The sequence below is a fragment of the Hydra vulgaris genome, chromosome 04, assembly GCF_038396675.1.
Source record: "Hydra vulgaris chromosome 04, alternate assembly HydraT2T_AEP".
NCBI lineage: Eukaryota > Metazoa > Cnidaria > Hydrozoa > Anthoathecata > Hydridae > Hydra > Hydra vulgaris.
In genome coordinates this window covers 32,975,580-32,999,288 of record NC_088923.1, presented here as the reverse complement: position 1 = coordinate 32,999,288, position 23,709 = coordinate 32,975,580, and the positions used below count along the sequence as shown (strand labels likewise).

At 28.2% G+C, this 23,709-nt stretch overlaps 3 protein-coding genes across 4 annotated transcripts in view; 2 read left to right on the top strand and 1 right to left on the bottom strand.

Moving 5' to 3' along the window:
- The window catches only part of LOC100198740 (serrate RNA effector molecule homolog), a 28,009-nt gene extending 26,527 nt beyond the window's left edge, over window positions 1-1,482 (top strand). Inside the window, exon 14 of the mRNA XM_065796117.1 lies at window positions 1,265-1,482. Coding sequence (XP_065652189.1) covers window positions 1,265-1,346 — 82 coding nt within the window. The 3' untranslated portion in view covers window positions 1,347-1,482. The remainder of the gene's footprint in view (window positions 1-1,264) is intronic.
- A 57-nt stretch (window positions 1,483-1,539) lies between these two features.
- LOC105845096 (uncharacterized) lies at window positions 1,540-16,926 on the top strand. 2 transcript variants are annotated; one of them, XM_065796118.1, is made up of 4 exons: window positions 1,540-2,328; window positions 11,191-11,288; window positions 16,281-16,380; window positions 16,557-16,777. In XM_065796118.1, the coding sequence occupies exons 1-4, from the start codon at window positions 1,641-1,643 to the stop codon at window positions 16,664-16,666; spliced, it is 996 nt and encodes a 331-aa protein (XP_065652190.1). In that variant the 5' UTR covers window positions 1,540-1,640; the 3' UTR covers window positions 16,667-16,777. The 2 variants fall into 2 exon arrangements, with proteins under 2 accessions (XP_065652190.1, XP_065652191.1); XM_065796119.1 differs by lacking the exon at window positions 16,281-16,380 and having other exon boundaries at window positions 1,599-2,328; window positions 16,557-16,926.
- Window positions 16,927-19,820: 2,894 nt separating this feature from the next.
- LOC100198741 (proline-, glutamic acid- and leucine-rich protein 1) lies at window positions 19,821-23,709 on the bottom strand. The gene is made up of 4 exons (XM_065796116.1): window positions 23,570-23,709; window positions 22,262-22,568; window positions 20,695-22,043; window positions 19,821-20,360 (listed from the first exon to the last, which is right to left on the bottom strand). Exons 1-4 carry the CDS (start codon window positions 23,633-23,635, stop codon window positions 19,857-19,859), a joined length of 2,226 nt encoding a protein of 741 aa, XP_065652188.1. The 5' UTR covers window positions 23,636-23,709; the 3' UTR covers window positions 19,821-19,856.

Sequence of the window (23,709 nt, the reverse complement as noted above, 5' to 3'; positions counted from 1 at the left end):
AAACATTTTATTTAACAGAGATTTAAAAGTGTGTAAAATAAAGTAAAATCACCTAAAACTTGTTTTGCAGATATCTTTCCGCTGTTTCTTTTCGTTAACTTTTAAAGTGGTTAACATAAAGTTATTGTTAAAAAACGTTTTCTTGACTTACCCAATAAGAAAAAATATTTTGTTTTCCCCAATTCATTATGGTTACTTTAGATTTCGCGATAAAGTCACTTAATTTCGACTAGGTGGATGCTAACCCAGTCTTCTATATCAGACTTCATATTCCTTAAATTATCATTGTAATAAACCATGTATACAAGTTCGGTAGTTGTTGCATTTAACAATTTTCTACATTTATTTTGGGGAATTCCAAGTAGCCCTTATACTTTAAGAACTTTTAAAAAGATCCTAGATTTACAAAAATCGTTTTTTCGAATCATAAAAAATGTATATAAAATGGTTTATTTCGTTTATATAAAAAAATTGGCAATAAAAAATTAAGTACATGTTTTTTACTAAGTTTTTATGTGGGATTAGTGCAGGTTAAATGTCAATTTTTGAATCTTTTAATTATGCTTGTGGTATAAAATCATGTTCCAGTTTCAACTGCTTTCATTCTACAAATCTTTTGTTGTTCTGCTTTTGCGTAAGAAGTAGTACGACATTACATACGACATACGACAAGAAGTCGTACGACATTACATACGACATACGACAAGAAGTAGTACGACATTAGTTAAGTAAATGTTATCGTTTAAGTTAAACAATTTTAATCTTTTTAATTACTATCCAATTTAAAAAATCTTTGGATTCTAACTTTTTTTTTAATAACTTTTTTATTACACAGATCAACGAAAAATATGGTTTTATTCTGTTGTTGAACAAACAATATGATAAAAGTTAAAGCTTTTCTTATTTTGATTTCAATTATGCAACCCTTTTACTTCCGTCCCGTCAGGTTTCCTTTAACTTTATATTGTATTTTATAATTTAAAAGGTTTTTAGGAGTGGTAGTTTGTACTCGCTTTCTTTAACACTTTTAACTCTCCCCTCCTTCTGCTCTGTACCCATTCGTACGTTTTTGGGTAACCCCTCCCCTTTTCATGTGTATGTACTTTGTGGAAGACCCCTGAATGTTTATTTTTTATTTTTTACTGATTTGTATATATAAATTTGTATATAATATTTTTTACTGATTTGTATAAATACTTAAGAACAGGTGCGTCAGTGTGCAATTATTCTAAAAAATTTTTTCATAATTATTTTTTTTTTTTAGTGGCGGTTCTGCCATCTTTAGAGATCGTAAAGTTATTAAATATCGCGACTTGGACGCTCCTGAGGAATCAGATTTTTTTTAAATCGACATACAGTTAAAGGTGTGCTTATTTTGGCAAATTTGAAAAAAACCTCGTCCATTAAACAAGATGTATAATCGTTTTATAACATAACATCGCTTTTATTCCGTAATATATACTTATGTTTTGCATTTTTAAATACGAAGTGAATTTTATTAACGTTTCGCTCTTAATATTGCTCATAGCATCTTGCTGTGACTAGCGCTTTTTCGGTACAATTTTAACTTTATTTGGCGCTATGACCTACATAACTCAACATAATAACTTTAATTGCTTTTTTAGTCAAGATTTCTAAAAATGAAAGTCTTACAATTTTTATTTTTAAATTGTGTGTTACAAAGTTTTACTTGTTTAACAATAATGGATGGTTTATTTCGAGAAATACAAGAAATTTTAAATATGAAGCGCGACAAAATAACGCGGTTGCAGAATAATTTAAATGAACAAAATATGAGCTTAGAACTTTCTTCTAAAGCAGATAAAGTTAACTTAATGAATAACTCCACTGAAAACGGCATTTTACAACAAACAAGGTTAGGTTTTGGTTCTTATCAAAATCTCTCGAATGTATCTCTAGTGCATAACATTTCAAGCGATATGTCAAATGTCACTACTCATAAAATCTTTACTAAGGTAGTGAAAAGTAATGCGAATATAATCGATCGTGAAGATAAATTTGACGAAGGTTCGGCAAGTTACCTTGGGAATGAAATTGAAGGTAGTGGCAAACAAGACTATTTCTCTTTTTTAAAAGGAAATCTTAATAAAAGTATTAATTCTTATGATCATCGATTGATTGGCACTCACAATATATCAGCAATTTTAAACCACGAATCGAGATCTAAAGAATCAAATGAGGTGGGATTGAGTTCAGGCGAAGAAAACAAGCAAGTTTTTAACTTAACTAACTTGTATGAGAAGATACCTTACAAAAGCAACATAGTGCGTGACAAACGTTTTAATGAAAAAGTTTTTTCCCGCCGAGGTAGGTACAATTTCTTTATGGTACAGCGATTAAGTCTAAAGAAGACTAAAAATTTAAAATATTAAAACAGCTAATTGAAAAATAAACTAATCAAAATTAGCTATGATGTTGAAAAACAAAAGTAGAACGTGATGTTATCTCAAATATTTTGCATTCACCACCAAAAACAAACAGGTTAAAGTTACAATTTTGCCATAGTGTTTAAATATGCGCTCGTGGTTTGAGTTTTTATTATTTTTTTTATTACTATAAAAAACGCAAAAGATTAAAGCTCAATAACTTAAATTTTAAAACCTGATAAAATGTAATTCAGAATTAAATTAAATCATTAAATTTTTTAAATATAATAAGCTATAATTAGTTTTTGTCTATATTATCAATCTTGAAATTTGATTGCATGTTGACATTTTTTTTTCTTTGTATTCGAAAACTTCGCTTTTCAGATATGCAGCCTTAGCGCGAAATGCTCTTCCGCGGTGCTCTGTGACAAGACCGTTAGGTCTTCTTAGGGCAAAAAAAAGATAATCTGATTTTTCTTTCAAATTTTTTTTGGTGATTTCAGTGAAAGCTGATTCTATTCTATTCGGATTACATTGGAAATTTCCGCTCAGAAAAGTTCTTGTTAAGATTTTATATTTTCGTCGCTAGCTTTTTTTAGCTCGAAACTGATCCATCAATTAATCGAATATTTATTCGAAAACTTATTTTAGTTATTCGAAATTTTATTTATAAAAATAATTTTTTTCTACCCTTAAAGGAAACCCCGTAAGTTACTCAAAGTTTTTCCATTGCATTTCATCATATAACATAAAATCAAATACATTGCAACGTCGTGCCGTAGAAATTTCAACGTGGCAACTACACGAAAAAAGACAGTTCTAAAAATAAGTAAGAAATAATTTGCTCTTTAAGGATTTAAACATTTTCAGCTAGATTTAGTCTAACTAAAAAATAATGTTGCCAAAAGGTTTAGTGTTCCTCAAAGTTTTGACTTACTGGATTAAGCATTAAAAAAAGCATAAGCAGCAAGTATGACTCTGGTCCATTTGGAATAAAGAGATAAAAGTTAAATTTTGGAAAGTATGATTCCGCTTATAAAATTGTATACAAATTGTTTATGAACACCAGAACACGCCTATCCAAAAATGGTGCCAACCTCAATTTTGAGGACCAAAGTCTCACTTACAAGGCCATCAACAAAAACTGATTATTTAGCAACGGTTGTTCACTGCAAGAGTTTAGGGGATTTTTATAACTCAATTCTAAGAGTTAGAGCAATCACTTCACCGCCTCTCATCAAACTAGGACTGATGGGGGAGGATCTTTTCCTCAAGTTCAGCTTGAGTGTTATCTCCAATGGTGGATGTCAAAACAAGTTCAGCTTCAAATAACAAAAGCTTACTGACTGTAGAACATGGGAAAGAAACAAGTGCCATTTGTTGCTGTTGCTGAAAATGTTTCAGAAACTTATGAAAATGTCAAAAAAATTTTAAGTTTATTTGAAAAAATTGAGATGCCTTTCTTTATTGCATGTGACATGAAGTTAGCCAATATCATCTGTGGCATTCAGTCCCACTCAAGCAAACACCCTTGCTGTTGGTGTGATGTTAAATCTAGTGACCTCAAAGAACAGAGAACTCCAAGAAACTTCAGATCCATTAGGATGCAATACAAAACATTCATTGAGAAAGAGAATGAAAAAAGTGCGCAAAAGGTTTTCATAACGTTGTTCATAACCCATCGTTTGACCAAGAAGATGTCAAACAAGTTATTGAGTTTATTCCCCCAATGGAATTTCATCTTCTCCTTGGAATTGTAAATCATCTTTACAAATCAATGCTAAAGATATGGCCTAAAGGCAAAGATTGGCCATTACTTTTCAAATTGAAATTACAACCTTATCTTGGTGGAGAGTTTGTTGGGAATGATTGTCATCAAGTTTTTGAAGAATATGAATGTTTTGCAAAGAATTTTTGAAAGAGAAAAGGCAGACCATATGCTTGGTTTCGTGAAGACATTCCAACATTTTAAGTGTTGTTAGCTCCTGTTTTGGGAGAACATTAAATACTGCATATGTTCAACATATCAAAGACTTTAAGAACTCATATCTTCAACTCATATCCCAGTTTCAGTCACCCCAAAAGCCCATGCAGTGTTCTACCATGCTCCTGAATTTATTGCTCTAAAGGGTTCAGCATTGGACATTTTTAGTGAGCAATCAACAGATGCCTTGCATTCAATCTTCAGTGCTCAATGGGCTAGGTGCAAAAGAAATCCTGATCACCCTGGTTATGGAGACCAGTTACTGAAATGTGTTATTGACTATAACAGCAAGCATCTTTGAATTCAATTTTTCAAATAATTCTTTTTTTTTTAAACAGTTAAACAGTGATTTCTAGAATTTCATTCTAGAAATACTTGGTATAACATTTTTTGATTAGAACTATTCTTTTCTGAAATTTTTGTTTACATTTAAACTATATTAATTTATTTATAGTTTCATAAAATATCATAAGTTTATAAAAAACTAATCAGAAGTATATATCTTATTTTGCAAGAACTAAACATAATAAACATCATAACACCACCATAAAGTAATTTTTTTTTAAAGGAAATCATTTCTGCATGTATGTGTTTTTTCAATGGGAGATTAAGGTTAAATGAGATTTTCTTTTGTTTGATATCTTGTTAAAACCCATTTCAGTAAAGATATATTTCTTATTTAGATTTTTAAAAGTTATTATTATTGTGTGTACTTTCAATATTTGGTCAATCATTTTAAACAAAAACAACAAAGCAAACCTGTGGGTTTAAAAACTAAAAATAAAGAGGCTTTTATGTAAAAATGCCTATAACTATGTGTTTTCTGCATATCTTATACAAACTTGGAGAAAAAAAGTACTCTTTTTTTGTCCAAGATTGTATAAGAAAAGGGGCATTTCATATTTGTGTGTACTTTGCAGACAAAGTACACACAAATGTGAAGTCTAACAACCATAGAATCCCATATTCACTAGTCACATGAATTGTTACTAAATTAGTTATTTGATGTAACTTTGAATCTTTAAAAAGCATATAAACCACAAAAAGCTGCTATATTTTGGCCGTTTTTTCAAAGGCCAGATTTCTACTTTAAGAGCTATATCTTTGCACAGATAAAAGATATCTTGCTTCTAATTTTTTTGCCTGAAAGATACATGCCAAGGCTTCATTCTATTAAATTTTGAAACTTCTAATGTCGATAATAAGGTTAGAATAAAAACGTAAAGTATCCGTTGTCTCTTTTTAAAGAGGCTTTTAGTGCCATACCCTATACTCTAGGTCTCTGTACACAAACCTCAAGTGTTAAAGAGCTGATTTTTTGTCAGGTTACAGCCAACACATTTATGTAAAGAGTTTTTGATATTTTTTAAAAACTCCATAACCCATAAGTGAAAAAAAAACAAAATAAATTTATAACGGGGCTCCAAGTGCGATTAGTAGCGCAAAATGCTATAAAACTTTAAATGTGTTTTTCTCCTTAGGCTATGGAGGTTAGATTTTAATTTTTACATCTGGTGATACCTGAGACCTTGCAGATTAACGCCCCATCGGTTGTTTTTTTGGTCCTTAAAACTGAGGTTGACACCATTTTTAGATAGGTGTGAGAACGAAATGTACCAATTGGTAAACACATAATTGATAGAGACACAATTGATAGACATAATTAGAGTGAGAGTTGTAGATTTTGAAAAAGAACTCAACATAATGAATTTTAAGTCTTCAGAAAGGTGGCTAGATTGTTGGAAATATAAACATAATGCTATTTTTTGAACAATTTCTGGCAAGGAAAGATTGTGCACAAAAAAAAATGACAACAAGCTGGGAGCAGACCCATGTGCCCACAATCCTCTCAAGGGATATTTACAGAGCTGATAAGTTTTTTTTTTATCAACAGCTTCCAACTAAGTTCTTTTATGGTGAACAATGTGCAGAAGAAAAATTTAGCAAAAGTTTGGTTAACAGGCCTAGCAACACAAAACGAGGTTGGTAAATAATGGTTCGTGTTGATAATTGGAAAGGCAGCAAGGCCACAATGATCAAAGATGTCAAAAAACTTATCTTGTTGGTACAAGTTCTAAAATAAATCCGAGATGGACTTTAAAATCTATACCGATTATGTAAGAAGGCTCAACGTAAAGTTTAGGGTCGGAAAGTTGTTCTAGTCATAAAACTGCCCACCTTATCCTAGTTTTGACAACCTTAAAGCAATTGAATTAGTATTTCTACCGCCAAAAATAACCTCCAAAATCAAACCAGTTGGCCAGGGAGTCATAAAGGGGCATTAAAGTTTTTTTATTGCACGAATGTTGTATTGGCAAAAATGTAAAAAACTGTTTCATTAAACCTCTTAGCAAAGATGTTTGGCAAACACTCATTTGAAACAAAACAGCAATCAAAAATTTACGTTTTTTTTTTCAAAAAAGTTGTAAATAATTTGTGACTTTACAAGATAAAGACTTAAGCAAAATTTTATTCAAAAGGTCTTCTTCTTTTTTGATAGAAAATTTGATAGTAATTTGAAGTAGGTAACTTCAAAAAAGATTTTCAGTTATTCGAAATTAAGATTATTTGAAGTAAGCTCTCAATCCCCTTCGAGGTTCGAATAAGCTGAAGTTTACTGTATATTACTATATATTGTTAAATAGTTATAAAATTATATCTATTGAATAGAACGGATAGTTTTATAAAGAAAAGGAAAGAAGAGAGAAAGGTTCTGAACTAGTTTAGAACTAATTCTAATCAATGTGTTTATTTTAATTTGCAAATCAAGTCGTTAATTCAAAGATCATGCGGCTTTGAACAGGACCGTTTTTGGAGCGTCGTAGGCTCTAGGCACTTTGCATAAAAATATAGCTGTAGGCCTTTCTTTCAATTTAAATGTCATGTACACGTTATTCAATTTACATTATTTTTTAATTTTTGTACGCTGTCGTTAATGGGCCTACAGTCGCTGTTTGTTTGATTATTCTGTATCTGTACACATATTATGCCTTAAAGAAATTAAATTGTAACCATTTCATTAATTGTATTTCTCTCACTATCATTACTTTAGTTATGACCATGAAAAGCCATTAAAAATTCAGCAATCTATGGTTTGTTATTTGTTTTAAACGTTTGTTTAAATTTATCAATAGTTTACATTTATTTAAAAATGAAATTCTCAGAATTCCACGTATTATATAAAAAGTACGATTTTATTTGGTAGGTATTTTATTTGTTATGATTACGTTTTTGTAAATTAGTAATAAGTTTTGTTAAATGTAATATTTTATGGTTCAATCTATGGTTTGTTATTTGTTTTAAATGTTTGTTTAAATTTATCAATAGTTTACATTTATTTAAAAATGAAATTCTCAGAATTCCACGTATAATTTTAAAAAGTACGATTTTATTTGGTAGGTATTTTATTTGTTATGATTACATTTTTGTAAATTATTAATAAGTTTTGTTAAATGTAATGTTTTATGGAATATATTTAAATGTTTTCTCCCTCTTTAAATGGATTAACATATTTTATTTTATTTTTATGTTTTATGTCTATTCTATACTGAATATTTATTATGATTTTCAGAAAGTCATGTCCGATGGCGATGGGTACAAGAGAAAGCACGAGTCTGGCTATATTAAACGGCAGAAAAAGCAAAGGAAAGAGGATGCATTAAAAAAAATGAAAGGTTCATTGCTAAAATATGTTAATAAAGTAGATGCTACTTCTGGCAATGACACTTCAATAAACTCTTTCGTTTCTTCAACAAGTCCAGGAATAGTAATACCAGAGCCAGAACCAATGCTGACTGATACTGTGGAATAATGCGGTTATGCAATGAGTTTTACAAGTGAACCAGTTATTCAAGCAGATGCGGAACCAACAGTAGCAGATTTAGGATTGGGAATAAGGAATAGTAAGGAATCTATTTCAAATGATCCTGCTGAATGGGAAATAAATGCTGATCTCATAGCTTATTATGCAGAGAATATCCCATCACAGAATTTGAAATCTGATTTAAGCTTAAAAGGTAGACAATTTAGTGAAAAGATTAGATATGTACGCAAGGAATATTTTATAAGAAAACTGGTAAATGGAAAAATTGTCAGCAGGGGTTGGCTCATATATTCGCCCTCAACTGGTAAAGTGTTTTGCTATATTTGCAAGATATTTGGTTGCAAAATCGGCAGTGCTGGTACTAATAATGCACCAAGGAATCAATTTATAACTGGTTTCGATGATTGGAAAAATGTTATTGCTAGGATAACCTCACATGAAAAATCAAAAAATCATTTTGCTGCTGTGTCGATGATAATGCAATACAAAAAGTCTACTCGAATTGATGTTGAACTTCAGAAGGAAAATGAGAAGTCTTGCAAATACTGGACTGTCTTAAAGAGGGTTGTTGTAGTGATAAAGTTTCTTGCTGAAAAGGGATTAGCTTTTCTTGGTGACAATCAATTGCATAACTCTCCTAACAATGGAAATTATCTTGGATGTATTGATCTGTTAGCAGAATTTGATCCATTTCTAAGAAAACACATTCAAAGATATGGAAATCCAGGAAAAGGAAATGTATCATATCTTTCAGCAAACATATGCGATGAACTCATTAATATATTAGGAGGCAAAGTTTTGAAGCAAATAATTTCTGAAATCAAGGATGCTAAATATTATGGAATTAGCATCGATTCAACCCCTGATATTAGTCATGTAGATCAGCTCACACTTGTTATTTGCTATGTACTCAAAAACAGAAATGTGGTAGAGCAATTTCTTCAATTTATTTCAATTGAACACCATGATGGAGAATACGTATTTAATCTTGTGGTTGGTATTCTTCAGTTTCATGGAACAGACATCAAAAATTGCCAATCACAATCTTTTGATAATGCCAGCAATATGAGTGGAATATATTCTTGTGTGCAAGCTAGATTCAGAGAGATTAATCATTTAGCAGAATGGGTTCCATGTGCTGCCCACAGCCTAAACTTAGTTGGTTCAGCTGCCGTGGAGTGTTGTTCAGCAGCTGTAAATTATTTTGGTGTCATACAGTCAGTTTATAATTTTTTCTCAGCTTCAACGAAGAGATGGTCAACTCTTAAAGAACTTCTTAAAGAAAACGTATTTGTTTTACAAAGCTTATCAGAAACTAGGCGGTCCTCTAGAAGTGATGCCACAAGAGCTTTCTATGCAAATTACTTACAAATTCGTCAAGCATTATGTGATGTCACTAACAGCAAACATCAACCACAAGCAGCTATTCATGAAGCAAAATCACTGGTTAAACATTTAGACTACTTTGAAACTGCGTTAATGTGTGTGATTTGGAAAGATTTACTTCAAAAGATGAATATTGTCAATAAAGCCTTACAGGAGCCGGGTATTGAGCTGTGCACCATCATTAAACTGTACGATGGTCTCATACAGTATTTTCATGACACACGCAGTAAGTTTGAAACATTCGAAGGCCAGGCAAAAGATCTTACAGAATCTGATTACAAAGAAGCTACACAACGCAAGCGAATACGGAAGCGATTTGATGACGAAGTTATGGATACAAGTAATCCCAGTTTAAATGTTAGTGTCAGTGATAATTTCCGTATTCAACAGTATTACGTTATCATAGACAGACTTAATAATGAGATGGAAAAACGCATGGCAGCTTATAAAGTATTGTACGAAAGGTTTAACTTTCTTCTTGACAACAGATCTTTGTCGAGTGAGGAAATAGTGGCTAAAACCAAGGCACTAATTCAGTTGTATCCATCAGACCTCGAAGACGAATTTACCGATGAGCTTTTGCTGTTTTCTCAAATGTTTAGCGATGGTAAATCGGTGTATGATAAGATTAAGCTGCAAATAGACAATAAACTAGTTGCAAGTTTTACAAATGTTAATATCGCTTTCAGGATTTATCTCTCTATATTAGGCACGAATTCAGAAGGTGAACGTTCTTTTTCAAAATTAAAACTGATAAAAAACTATCTGCGTTCACCTATAGGACAAGCCCGACTATCCTCCCTGGCACTGCTATCAATTGAAAATGAAGTAATGCAGGAGATGACATTTGAAGATGTTATAGCTGATTTTGCAAATACCAAAAGTCGAAAAGTTAATGTCATCTAATTATACTGTTTGATTATAAACATTTTTATCAATTATGAATATTATGCTGCATCTGTATGGTTGTTTTATTAATAAAATGAAAAACACTTTAAAATTTCTTTTTTTTTCATTTCTTTTGTAGACCCCTGTAGATTCGTAGGCTTTAGGCACAGTGCCTATAGTGCCTAATGGATAAGATGACCCTAGCTTTGAATACGACATAGCGTAACGACTTGTTTTTGTAAGCATTATACTAGTTTAACTATTTTACATAGATCTCAAGTTTTTTACTTACTTGTAATTGTTGTTATATGTAACTATTTTTATTGATGACTCTTGTATTTTAACTTGAAATATCACGCATTATTACCTGTTTTTTTTTTTACTTGAAATATCACACGAAACAAAAAAAAAAAAAAAGAAGTAAATCTATTTAATTTGAAAACTAGATTAAATTCTGGAATCAGTTTTAAAATGGGCATGATTTTTAAAATTATTGGATAATTTAATCACTAATAAATAAATAATCTTTCACAGTTAATTGGGTATGGTGACAATTTTTTAGTTAAATCAAATAGACATTTATTTTTTAATTAAAAAAAGTATTAATATAAACATAATATAACAATAATTATTAAAAAAATTAATATTAAAATTATTAAAGTAATAATTTAAAAAATAAAAATATTACATTCAATTCAAGTAAATATTTATTGAACTTTCAGAACAAAAAACTACTGGCTGGTCGGCAAAGCGTAGAGATATAGATGACTTTCGTTATACAAATTTGTGCAACCATGATGACTGTTATCAAAACAAAGAGGTCAGAATCTTGTTTTACTGCTACTCTAAATTATCATTAAACTAATATTTATAAACTTTTTAAATGTCACTCTACTAAAATATTTGCAATAGCTGAAAATAAACTTTTAGTCTGCAGTCTATATTTATGCAAAAAATATGACCATATAAAGTTTAAACCCTCCTCAATTTGAGAGGGTTGCAAATTTTATATGATCATAATTTTTGAACGCTGAGAAATTATACTATGAAACCTAAAATTTCTCGATGAATATAAGTCTTGTTGAAAATAGTACAAAAAGTATTTCATCAACTTGTTGCTCTCACGTTTGGGGCAGGAAAAAGGGCTAGAATTTTAGGGGTTTTTTGTTCCCAGGCTCCAATCATTGCAATTTTTTGCAAAGCATCCTTATTTGACATAAGTATTAACATATGAATGTTTGGAGTTTGCTCCTTGTCCGCAAGTTAGATATCTCAAAGACCAAAAAATACTGGCACCACCCCTGCAAAATGTTATTAGCTAATAGAGGAATAGTTAATGGAACAAAATGTTATTAAATAATAGAGGAATAACTAATGAAGCAAAATATAATTAATTAATGGAGTATATTGTTATTAATTTGAGTACTTGGTTTAAGCTTTCTTTCCCAAAAAGCGTCGAAACTTACAAAATTTTTCTACTAAGTCTGTTGAAAATCATCATCAGAGTTTTTTGTAGACATGGCTTTTAAGTCATATATTATAAAAGCATTTAAAATTGTTACTATGACGATAACATTGTTTCAATCTAGTATCAAGCGCATTTAGTACTTGATCAATTGTAAAACTAAAAAAAAGTCTATTTTTAAACTTTTCTTTAAGATCATTGGTTGTTTTATCTCGTGCTTCATATGATGAGTTGGATTTTCTTTTAATTTAGTGTCGTGGTATTGTTGATTTAAAATTAGAACTAACGTCAATTTATGAGCTAATTCTTTTGCATCAACAATAGTTTCATTAAAGAACTTATCCAAGCTTATATCCCAAAACTTTTTTGCATTTTTTTAAAGTATCAAGATATTAAACGTAATTTTTTATTTGCATCATCTTGCTTATTGCATTTTAATTTTCTAAATCCAAAAACTATTAAACACAAAAATTGAAACTGTTTAATACAATTTAGTAAAATATAGGTTTCGTGCTATCAAATTATCAATTTCTGGATTTTCATAAACGCTTAGCAAGACATTGTAAATACTTCCTTAATGAAATCTCTTATGTCACTCATTGGTTTCAAAGTAATTCTTCAACATGCTTTAAAATCATTGCCCATCCATAAGTAGAAATCTAAAAATTTTTGTTCCATACAAGGATGTGTGATAAATAATTTTTAGAAAAAATAAAATAATAAATACAAAATAAAAATTATATGTTGGTTTTAACTAAAAAAAATTAGTTTATATACTTTTTGATTAACTGACTATAAATATTTTATCACCGTAAAAGTCAAAAAGCTACCCTTTAGATTTGCCGCCCTGAAAAAATGTCCAGATCGTCCCGCCTTAGAGCAAGCCCTGGTGTTACATATTTATAAATCAAATAGTAATATATATATATATATATATATATATATATATATATATATATATATATATATATATATATATATATATATATATATATATATATATATATATATATATATATATATAATAGATTTATATATAATAGATTTATAATAAGTAGGACAGATTGAGGTATAATGAGCGCCATAAGAAAAAATAATTTTTAAAAACAGATTTACTGAATGAAATATTTTTGAATATTCATTATGAAGTACAACTTTTGATCTAAATTATCCAGACCTCTGTAAAATATTACTTCTTCAGATCCAGCTTAAAAAAACAAGTTTGTAAAAAAAACAACGACAAAAACTTGATGTTGATATCATGACTGGAATATATTTATTTTCAATTTACAAAAAATATCTTTCAAAAAACATACATTAAGCTCTTTTTTAATAAAAATTTATTGCTCTGTTTTGTCTTTAAAATTTTAATTTTAATTTTTTATTTTTGCAATTTTATAAAATCATTTTTTAATCTAATACCCCTTTACAGATCTTTTTGTTCCCGCTAGACCTTTTACCTGTTTTTATATACTTTTTCTTGTGTTCTATTTAGGCCTTTATATTTTCTTTGCATTAGTAACATACACCATCCATACCATACACTGTACCATTCACTGGCCATTAAGATGTACCATATGTAAGCGATTGTACAAATATTTACTTTTTATTGATCATCAAGCAACAACTTTTAGCTAGACAAAATGACGAGCTACTTTGAGTGTTATACATAAGAAAATTATCATAATTTTCCTCCCTCCTAACTGTACGACACTTTAATTTTCGTTAATTTTTATGATAATTTGAAGCATCAGACATCTTCTAAACCAATACAAAAACAAAATTTTACCTACACAACCGGTTCCAGGTGTATGTTTGAGCATTTTTTTCTCTAATCAGTTTTTTTTCGCGCATTGGTGTTTAATCCATTGTGGAATCTCTGAGTCATGATAACATTGGCTTACAGCTTTTTACAGGTACTCCATTTAGTCAATTAATTTTACAAAGTTTTTAACAAGTAACAATTTTCTTCGGGTGAAATCTTTATCCAATCTTTTTACAAATTTTGAATATTTTTATGGCACGTGATGAAACAAGTAAATATAAAATATATAAAATTATAAATCAGTAAATAGAGACACGAGACAATATGATTACATTTACACCCTCGTTTGAATTTTATTTTTTGCCGTGCAAACGTACTTTCAATAGCTCATCTGCCATTAAAGCTTTAAAAATTAAAAATATGAAATTTTTAGCCACATTGGAATTGAATTTAGTGAGTATGTCTAGCTAACTTTTAATCAATACTTGCACCAACTTCCAGCATTTCAATGGCAAAATTTATGGCAATCGTACGGATTCCCCAAGGTTATTTAAATGAAAAAAGATAATTTTTTTTTTCATGACTTTCCAATATTATTTAAATGGCTTAACAGTAATAATTTTGAATAAAACCAACTTGTTGATATGTTTTCTTTTACCAGATATAAGTGTTGTGGTTTTTTTTATAAGACTTTACAAGATTGTGCAAACATAAATATGGGCAGCCTCTGCAGCAGCAGTTCTCGTATTGCATTTAGTTACTTTATATTAGAATCTTTAACAACTTGGTTAAGTTAATGGAATAGTTTTTTAAAATTCATTTTTGAGAAAACTGTATATACATAGTACTAAACGTAAATATAGTGCTAAAATATTCATAAGTATACATAGTACTAAAATAATATAGGTTTGTATAGTAGTAAAATCACACCTGATTTCACGAACTTCAACAACAGGTTGTATATTATGTGAAATGCTATACCGACAATGAACTTTATTTTTCTTTGATTCGGTTTTGAAACAAGTATATGAACTTTTAATCTAATCACAAATTGAAATTTCAACAATAATACACTGTGAAATTTCTTGATGTTTAATTTGTCGTCATATGCTGTGATATAACTAGCATAATTCGAACATACCAATTCAGAAAATATATTTTCAAGTATTGTAAAATGTACCAGCATTAAAAAGTCATAATTTTTTTTAACTTGCACAAGTACCAAGAATAAATGAGTTCCAGTTTTCTCTATTTTTTTGCAATCACGCCATTTTACTTTCTCTTATTCCTATTTAATTTTTCTGCTTTGTTTTTGTTTGGATGTTTTCCCTAAAAAATTAAATGTTAAAAAGAACCACCTTGAAAGGACATTAAGTATTTGGAAGTGTAACAAATATTTGCTAGGTAAATTTAAAAAAAAATACAACGTCTAAACAGTTTTGATTAAATAGGTTTGACCGATTTAAATATTTTAGAAATGAAAGTAGTGGTATACAGAATGTTTTTTGCAACAAGATAATTTTTCTGGCATTAACCTGTTTTGAATTAGAACTGATACAAGGTTTACAAGTCCCACTTAGTCTTAACCGTTATTAAATTGAATTTTTATCAGAGTTTTCCTTTTACTTTGTAAAATGACTTTTTTATTGCTAATGAATCTCATTTGCTTAAAGTTTTTACTTAAATTAAAGCTAATGAATCTCATTTGCTCCAAATTAAAGCAAAATGTTTATTTTACACTAATAAAGACTAAAGAAGCCTTTAAAAATATGTTTTCAATAAAAAATTAAAGATGGTATTGTTAAGTGCTATGGCGTTAAGAATAGCAAGCACTATACATGCATCTATTTGATATTGGTGAGTAAATAATTTGCCAGGGTTGTGAGCATCCATAAATTAATTGCTGCATTATATACGATATTAATTAACCATATAACTCCAATCTTTGTTGCTATAGCTTCCAAGTTGCTGTAGTTTGTGTGTGGAATAGGTTGGTAAATTCATACAATTGAAAATTTTGTACTTGAATACAACATAAAATTTTTACAAAGGGTCAACCATAAACTACGTAACACAATTTTTGAACAACATACACTCCCTTCTTCTTGCCCGAGTAACAAACCATCACGGTTTGCTGACCCTACCTCCTCCCTTCTTTAAAATTATGTAATAATTTTGAAAATCTTCTCTTTCCTATTTTAAAAGAAATTTTTTGGTTTTAAATATGATAATTTTTTACACGTTCTATTTTTTTATACTTTTTTTGCTCTACAGAGTGTTAAATATATTTATATATTTTTTGAACAAAATAAACAAAGTTTCGCATTATCCATTCTTACCCATAAGCAAGAGATAAAAATAAAGATGCAGTCCCAAAAACTTGCAGGCTATTGTTTAAGTTATTGTAATAAAATGACAACTTTTGATATAGTCTACTAAAGACTTTACCCGGGAAGCTTATGTATTAGTTTCAGAGGATTCTCAACCTCAACTGGGGTTTTGGGGGTTTTGGGGTTTTCTTTTTTACAATTTAAAGTCATATAAATCCATTTCTCAGTTTTACATTAAATGTAAACTACTAGAACGAAAATGATCAAAATTTAAACAATGACTTCAATACTGAAAATCAGACGCCATATTATCATTACACAAAGTTTCATCACTTAAAAGTTAAACTAAAGGGTAAGATTTTTATTTCATTTTTTAAGATCATTTATTTAAGATTTTAATAACTTTAGGATCATTGGATAATCTTAAATACCCCAAAGTTTTTAAACTTTGGGGTATTTAAGAATTTCAAATTAAAAAACTGTAGTTGAACTTGTTATCTGATGTTATGTTTATAACGTATTTGATAGGACCAGGCAAAACTCACGAGGAATGGATAAAACAAGAAGAACGTGATCAACGACTTAATCGCATTAGTTATGATCAACTTAGTAATGGCATTAACTATGATAATGTTTAGGACATATTTATATGATATTTTTGATGAGTTATTTTTATTTATAATAACTTAACAATAACTTACTTTTTTGTATATTTTAGATATATTATCATATTATCTTTTATATATTCATCTGGTATAATAAGTTATACTTGGTGTTAAACGAAATATAAGAGTTAGGGAGAATCTTTTTTAAAACTTATCATAAATCAGAGTTGTTTTCAAAAAAGTAAATAAAAGAAAAAATTTATTTTTTAAAATTAAATACAGATAATTAATCGAAAAAAAAGAAATTAATATTAATAAATGGAAAAATAAGGAATTAATAAATATATTTAAATCGAATATTTTTAGCCAATATAAAAGCTAAAACAGCTATTGGTTTAGCTTTAAGTCAACTACTTTAATACTGTCCTTAAAACTATTATTAAGAGACAAGTATTTCTTTCGTTCTTTCGAGCAATTTTTAAATATAAGTTTGGAAAAAAAAAAATTTTAAATTAAGTTCATAAAGTGTTCACTTTATATTCTTGTGAAAACACTTTTAGAAAATTTTTTGTAATAAAAAATCTATTTTTTAAAGTTTAATTTATAAAGTCAACCATTTTTGTGGAAAATTTTTATTACATTGCTTATAGATTTGAAAAATACTGAGGCTATTTAATCAAAATGTTTTAATGGTATAAACACCCATGTCACTGACACCCTAAATACTGATTCCAAAACGCTGCAAAGATGGCGCTGTAAAGAGTGCGATAGCTTGCATTTATTTCTATTATCTGAAATCAATGATCAAACTAAATTTAAATTAATTCAAGCAAGACAAACTAAACTAATTTAAATTTGACTTACAAAAGCATCAGCGATCATATTTTCTCCACCACTATCTGCTGATAACTCATCACTAGACTTCTCACTGTTGGTATTATTTTTTGTGTTGTGTTTGTATATATATTTAGTTCTTCCCACAACTGATGTTGTTAAATTAGGATAAATCATAGAAAAACTGTATCACTTCTTTTTTATATCTCTTTTTTTAATACTAATTAGGTCAGCTATATGTGTTAAAGCATCATTATTTTCAACAAGGTTAAAATTCTTAGGAATTAAATACTGGATATCTGCAATTAAATTGCTATTGTTTGAAAACCTTTGATCTAGGCTGCTTAATATTTGATCAATTATTACTCTAAAAGTTTCTACTCTGAATTTTTCTTTTGGGTTAGTTATAACTTGGTCTTCAAATATTTCATCAGATAATTTTTTTTTTTTTTACATATCCTAGAGGTTGGCTGTTGGTTTATGGGAGGCACATCTTTTGTGAGCTTAACACTCGCTATTTAAAATTATGCACTCTATTTGGGTAATGTAATGGTATGGTTGATTAATTTATAAAATCAAAAAAACACCAAGTATTTTCAAAGTTAATCAGATTATAAAACGACCTTATTTGACCTTATTTTTTTAATCAAACTATATCTAAAAATAAAATCTCAAAAAATAATTTTTGTTACTATTGTTAAGCTATGGGTCTATTTTTTGCAATAAAAAATAATAATTTGTTTTACTTTGAGTGTTCGCGTGCGCGCATGGTAAAACAAACACCTCAAACTGTTTTCTTGGCATAAAACATCAGATATTTTTCTTCAGCCGTGTTTAATCAATTGATATCACGCTCTCAGATGTTGAAGTGCCTAATATATCCACACGCATTTGTGTGTATGTGTATTGGCTGTTGGGTGACGGCCGATACAATAACAATATTACAATAAGTAGATATCAAGAGCTATTAATAGCTAAATATACTCATTGCCAACACACTAAGCTGATAACTGAACAGTTATATAACACTATATAAAGAATCATATTCATATTATTATGAATATTATTTATAGCGGATATGAAACTAAAATAATAGACTTGACTGCATAATAGGCAGCCAATTTATCATATCGCAAGTTTATAATTTAAGTTTTGTATCATCTGTAAAAACTATGGAATTCAATTTAAAAGGAATACAAATGTGATTTAAGAAAGATATTAACGCTTTGAAATAAATAAAATCAGTAATAAATAAATTAGCCTTAAGTCTCGAGTTTTTACCAACAAAAAAAAACACTAGAAAGAAGTTATGGTTTTGCTTAAATAACTTATCAGTAAAATGAGTGGGTGGGTTTAAAATGTTCGACAATTTTTTTAAATCATAGAAAATTTGACAATTCGCGAGCTTAGAATTAGTCTCCACATTTTAGAGTTTGAGATAAAACGACTTTATGAGACGGCTTATAAAAAATAACAACTTTATGAGACGGCATATTAAAAGATTTTATGTTTTAAGACTTTTCTCCGCATCTTTTTGATTTTAAATTAAGTTTCAATATAGTAAAAAACATTTAGAGGTACATAACATAATCAATATGTGACGTTTTTCAAAAGGTGGAGATAAGAAAAAATAATTCTAACCTCGCGAATTATTGACCAGGGATAAAAAGTGGTTTATATCAGGGGTCCATATCAAACATCATAAACAAAAATTTCTTATACAATCACATTCAAATCACAACTCGAATGAGTTCTTTTCCTGTTATGCCGCTTAAGGTAAACACGGTAAAATTAATCTCAATTTTTCGATGTAACAAAAAAGTATTTTAGCTATTTAACCAAAGTAAACCTAAAGATAAATAAACCTAAAGATAAATAAACCTAAAGATAAATAAACCTAAAGATAAATAAACCTAAAGATAAATAAACCTAAAGATAAATAAACCTAAAGATAAATAAACCTAAAGATAAATAAACCTAAAGATAAATAAACCTAAAGATAAATAAACCTAAAGATAAATAAACCTAAAGATAAATAAACCTAAAGATAAATAAACCTAAAGATAAATAAACCTAAAGATAAATAAACCTAAAGATAAATAAACCTAAAGATAAATAAACCTAAAGATAAATAAACCTAAAGATAAATAAACCTAAAGATAAATAAACCTAAAGATAAATAAACCTAAAGATAAATAAACCTAAAGATAAATAAACCTAAAGATAAATAAACCTAAAGATAAATAAACCTAAAGATAAATAAACCTAAAGATAAATAAACCTAAAGATAAATAAACCTAAAGATAAATAAACCTAAAGATAAATAAACCTAAAGATAAGGACTGAAAACTAATTTTAATTTTATTATTATATTAGCTAAATTTGACATTCATTCTATATAAAAATCGCACAATATTTCCTTAAATTCATCTGACTCATTACAAGTTACAGGATCGTTATCAAACTGTTTAGAAATTGTTATTTTTTTGGCAATGGGATTGCATTCGAGGTCTTCTGAATGATGACCTCTTTTTCTAGCTGCTAGAGTAATCTCTGAATTGTTTTTTTCATTGCTAAATTCAAATTTTATATTATTTTCGCTGCTTTTATCAATAACCATTATATGATTTTGCAAATTATTATTTTCTTCATCGCTGCTATCAACAACAACTATGTTCAGATGTTTATCGTTTGGTTCTTCAGAAATCTCTTTATTCTGATGCAGATTATCTGAGAGCATTGCTGAGAATTGGATATCATCTATTGTTAAAGTATCATTTTTCTTTAACAACTCACAGCTTTTTATACTTTCTTGAACTTTCGGTGTTTGTTCATTATTATTACCCTGTTCTTTTTGAAATTGTATAGAAAATCTTTCAGTCTCTGATGTTGTCTAAATAGAGAAATAAAATGCTTTGTACATTTTTAATAGTCATAAATTTTGTTTTTAATAATTAAGACTTACGTACTACTTTCATTTTTATAGACAGATCTTAGTCCTGGTTGCTCGTGGTTTTTTTAAGTTTTAATTTTCTGTAAGTTTTACACTATAAAAAAAAATACAAAACCCGTTATCCGCAGCTCAACTCAAAATTTCAGTCTCAAATGGATGCAGCTCTGACTTGACATTTTTAGTATTATTTTAAATTTCTTATTTAAAACTTTGATCTGAATATTTTATACAAATATCTTTAAATTTATTTACATATCACATTAATAATGAATACCTGAAATGTATTAGTGACAAGATCTTTAAAAAGATTACTCTCTAACGATTCTTTGCAAAATGAAGGATTTGAACTGTGAATTATTACATCGCACATCAATAAACAAGTTTGACAGTACTCAGATACCAAATTATATTTATCATTTACACCCTTTTGAAAAAAAGTAAGAAGAATTGAAACTGGCACATTTAATAAATGATGGTTTAAATTTAATAGAGCATATGCAATTTGAAAAACCATCTTTCGAACATACTTGTTTTCATATATGGTTCCATAGGTATTATTTATACTATAAATTACTTGGATAGTGCTAAATATCCTAGCAATTATTAACTTTATGCAACCAACTTCTAAAATTGATCCAGAATTATTCAATATAATTTCAAGGAGTTTGAGAGCAGAAAATGCTTTCTGTTCTTGAAGGAAAGTTGCATTTTCTTGATGAGTAATACAGTTTAATTCCTTTTGTATCATTTGACTTAAAGTTTTCCCTTTATTTCTTTTCTTTGAACTTTCATCATTGACATCAACAACTTTTTCAGGTTTATCAAATTTTATATCTGCAATGATATATTTCAAAATGTTTTCTATAAAAGATGTTTTAGATGCTACCCCTTTCCATTTTGTAAAAATCATACCAAAACATTCGTAAGTATTAACTATACAAGAATCTCTGGAAAATCCAATCAGTATTACCTTCAAAATAACAGAACTATATGGTAAAAGTAAAGAGGAAAATTGATGTAGTGAGTTAACAATGCATTTTAGCAATCCGTTGAATATTTTTGAAAAAGATGCATCAACTCCAAGTCTTTGTTGTGTTTCATTAGTAGGAAAATGCATTAATTCAGCAACAGATGTAAAAACCGTCATTAGATGATTAATTGGAATGTCTATTTTGAAAGACACCGGTTGCATAACAAAAGCATTAACAACATATAACAGTCTTGTTAATCGTAAAGATCTATATAAAACAACTGCGTCTCCATTATACACAGAAGGTTCAAAATCAATCAGTTTTATATCACTTTCTCCAAATAACTGTCTTTCCTTTCCCATTAAATGATCTGAACATTTTAGGGTCAAATCCAAAATTGTTTTTAGAACTCGCTTAAACAGTAATTCATAGCGTTCAGCTTGTTTTATACGTCGTTCACCACCAGAGCCACACAAAGCTAACAATGGAAAACAAGTACTAGCAGAAGCACTTAGAGATTCATTTTGAGAAAATAAAGCTGTCATAATCACCTTTTCAATAGTTGTATAATATTGTCCGCATGCTGCTGGATAGTGTTGAATACAAGTTGAAATTAGCTCAAAAGTTTCACATATAATATCCAAACTAGGTTCTATAGAAACAAAAAAGGTAATTATGACAAAAATGAATTCAATTTTTAATTACTTTATACTAATATAGCTAAAAAATATATATTAAGATAACAAAAAGAAAATAAAGGAATATATTAGCATCACTTACAGAGTAAAATAAATGAAGGATTCAAATTTGTACTTATAGCAAAAATATATCAAGACTAAAATTGATAACTGATTAAAACCTTTCACTTACCAAGAACTATTTTCAGCAGCGGTTCTATAACATTAAGAGCAATCTCTCTTGATAACTTATCAAATACAACAGATCTTTTTAACAAGTCAACAAGGATATAGAAACATACTTTTAATACATTTTTAGCAGGTATTATGTTAAGTACTTGAGTTATTTGGCGAACCCATAATAAGGTATAATCACCTAAAATGTCATTGTCGATTTTTTTCAATGTAACTTTCAGCAAACATATACCTTGCCATTGTTGCCACTTGTCTTTAGAATTAAGAAGCTCTTTTATATTAAATAAAACTTCTTCAAGATCATTCTAATGATAAAAAAGTAAATGTCATTTCTAGTTATATTATGTATAAAATATTATTATGAATAAACTATTATATCATTATGAAAAAAATTTAATTTTACTTAAATAAAAAAGAGAAAATGGAAAAAACAACAAGAAAAGAAGTAAAAGAAAACTGCATAAAAAAATCAAAAAGCAAAACAAAACAAAACAAAAATAACAACAACTAGAAATTAAGAAATTTAGAAGTCTAAATATAAGGAAGGAAACCTAAGGAAAGAAGTCTAAAGCAATTTAAAAAAGCAAATAAACTTGATTCAAGAAAAAATAAATATTTTTCACATAAAATGCATAAATGTTTGAATAAAAAAAAATAAACAGTAGTAAAAGTTAGTTCTTTTTATAAAGTATTATGCTTTTGGAAAGTATTATTTTGATGTTTTCTGTTGTTTTCTGTTTTTTTGGATTAGATCTATTGTTACCAAACAATATTTTTTGTTTGTTATGTTTTTGTTATATATATATATATATATATATATATATATATATATATATATATATATATATATATATATATATATATATATATATATATATATATATATATATATATATATATATATATATATATATATATATATATATATATATATATATATATATATATATATATCATTTTTTAAGGTATTTACTTGAGATTAGTATGTATTACTATTTGTAAAAATCTGTGAAATTTTATTTTTAGAATACATATGACTGACTTATTGCACCATCTGTTATTTTGTCACTTCATCGTTTCTTAAATTATAAAATAGTAATTTAGGATATAAAAAATTTAATGTTTCTCTTGCTTAAACACACGTGGATTCTAAATTTGGAATCCATATTTTTGAATCACAAAATACAGACCTTATAATCTTAAAGTATTTTAAAGAAAAAAGTTTCCTTATGCAAAAAGCTACTTTAAATTCAAACAAAATATGTATAAAAAATTGTTTTAATAGCTAATTAAAAAATAAAGTTACCTTGCGTATTTGATTGCTGCATTTTATTTTTTCTATTAGTTGAATATTCTGTCTCCCAGCATCCATGTTATTCTGTCGGTAAAGCGTGTAAACTGTCAGCAGCCGGATTTACTTCTCTTCGTTAAACTAACGGAGATTTG

What these genes read in the sequence shown, in the direction of transcription:
- LOC105845096 (XM_065796118.1), top strand. Translation starts at nt 1,641, where the DNA reads ATGAAAGTCTTACAATTTTTATTTTTAAATTGTGTGTTACAAAGTTTT. An exon ending in AAAAGTTTTTTCCCGCCGAG is followed by an intron (nt 2,329 to 11,190) that starts GTAGGTACAATT and finishes TTGAACTTTCAG; the next exon opens with AACAAAAAACTACTGGCTGG. An exon ending in CTTAAAAGTTAAACTAAAGG is followed by an intron (nt 16,381 to 16,556) that starts GTAAGATTTTTA and finishes CGTATTTGATAG; the next exon opens with GACCAGGCAAAACTCACGAG.
- LOC100198741 (XM_065796116.1), bottom strand. Translation starts at nt 23,635, where the DNA reads ATGGATGCTGGGAGACAGAATATTCAACTAATAGAAAAAATAAAATGC. An exon ending in GCAGCAATCAAATACGCAAG is followed by an intron (nt 22,569 to 23,569) that starts GTAACTTTATTT and finishes TTTTATCATTAG; the next exon opens with AATGATCTTGAAGAAGTTTT. An exon ending in TTGTCACTAATACATTTCAG is followed by an intron (nt 20,361 to 20,694) that starts GTATTCATTATT and finishes TTCTCTATTTAG; the next exon opens with ACAACATCAGAGACTGAAAG.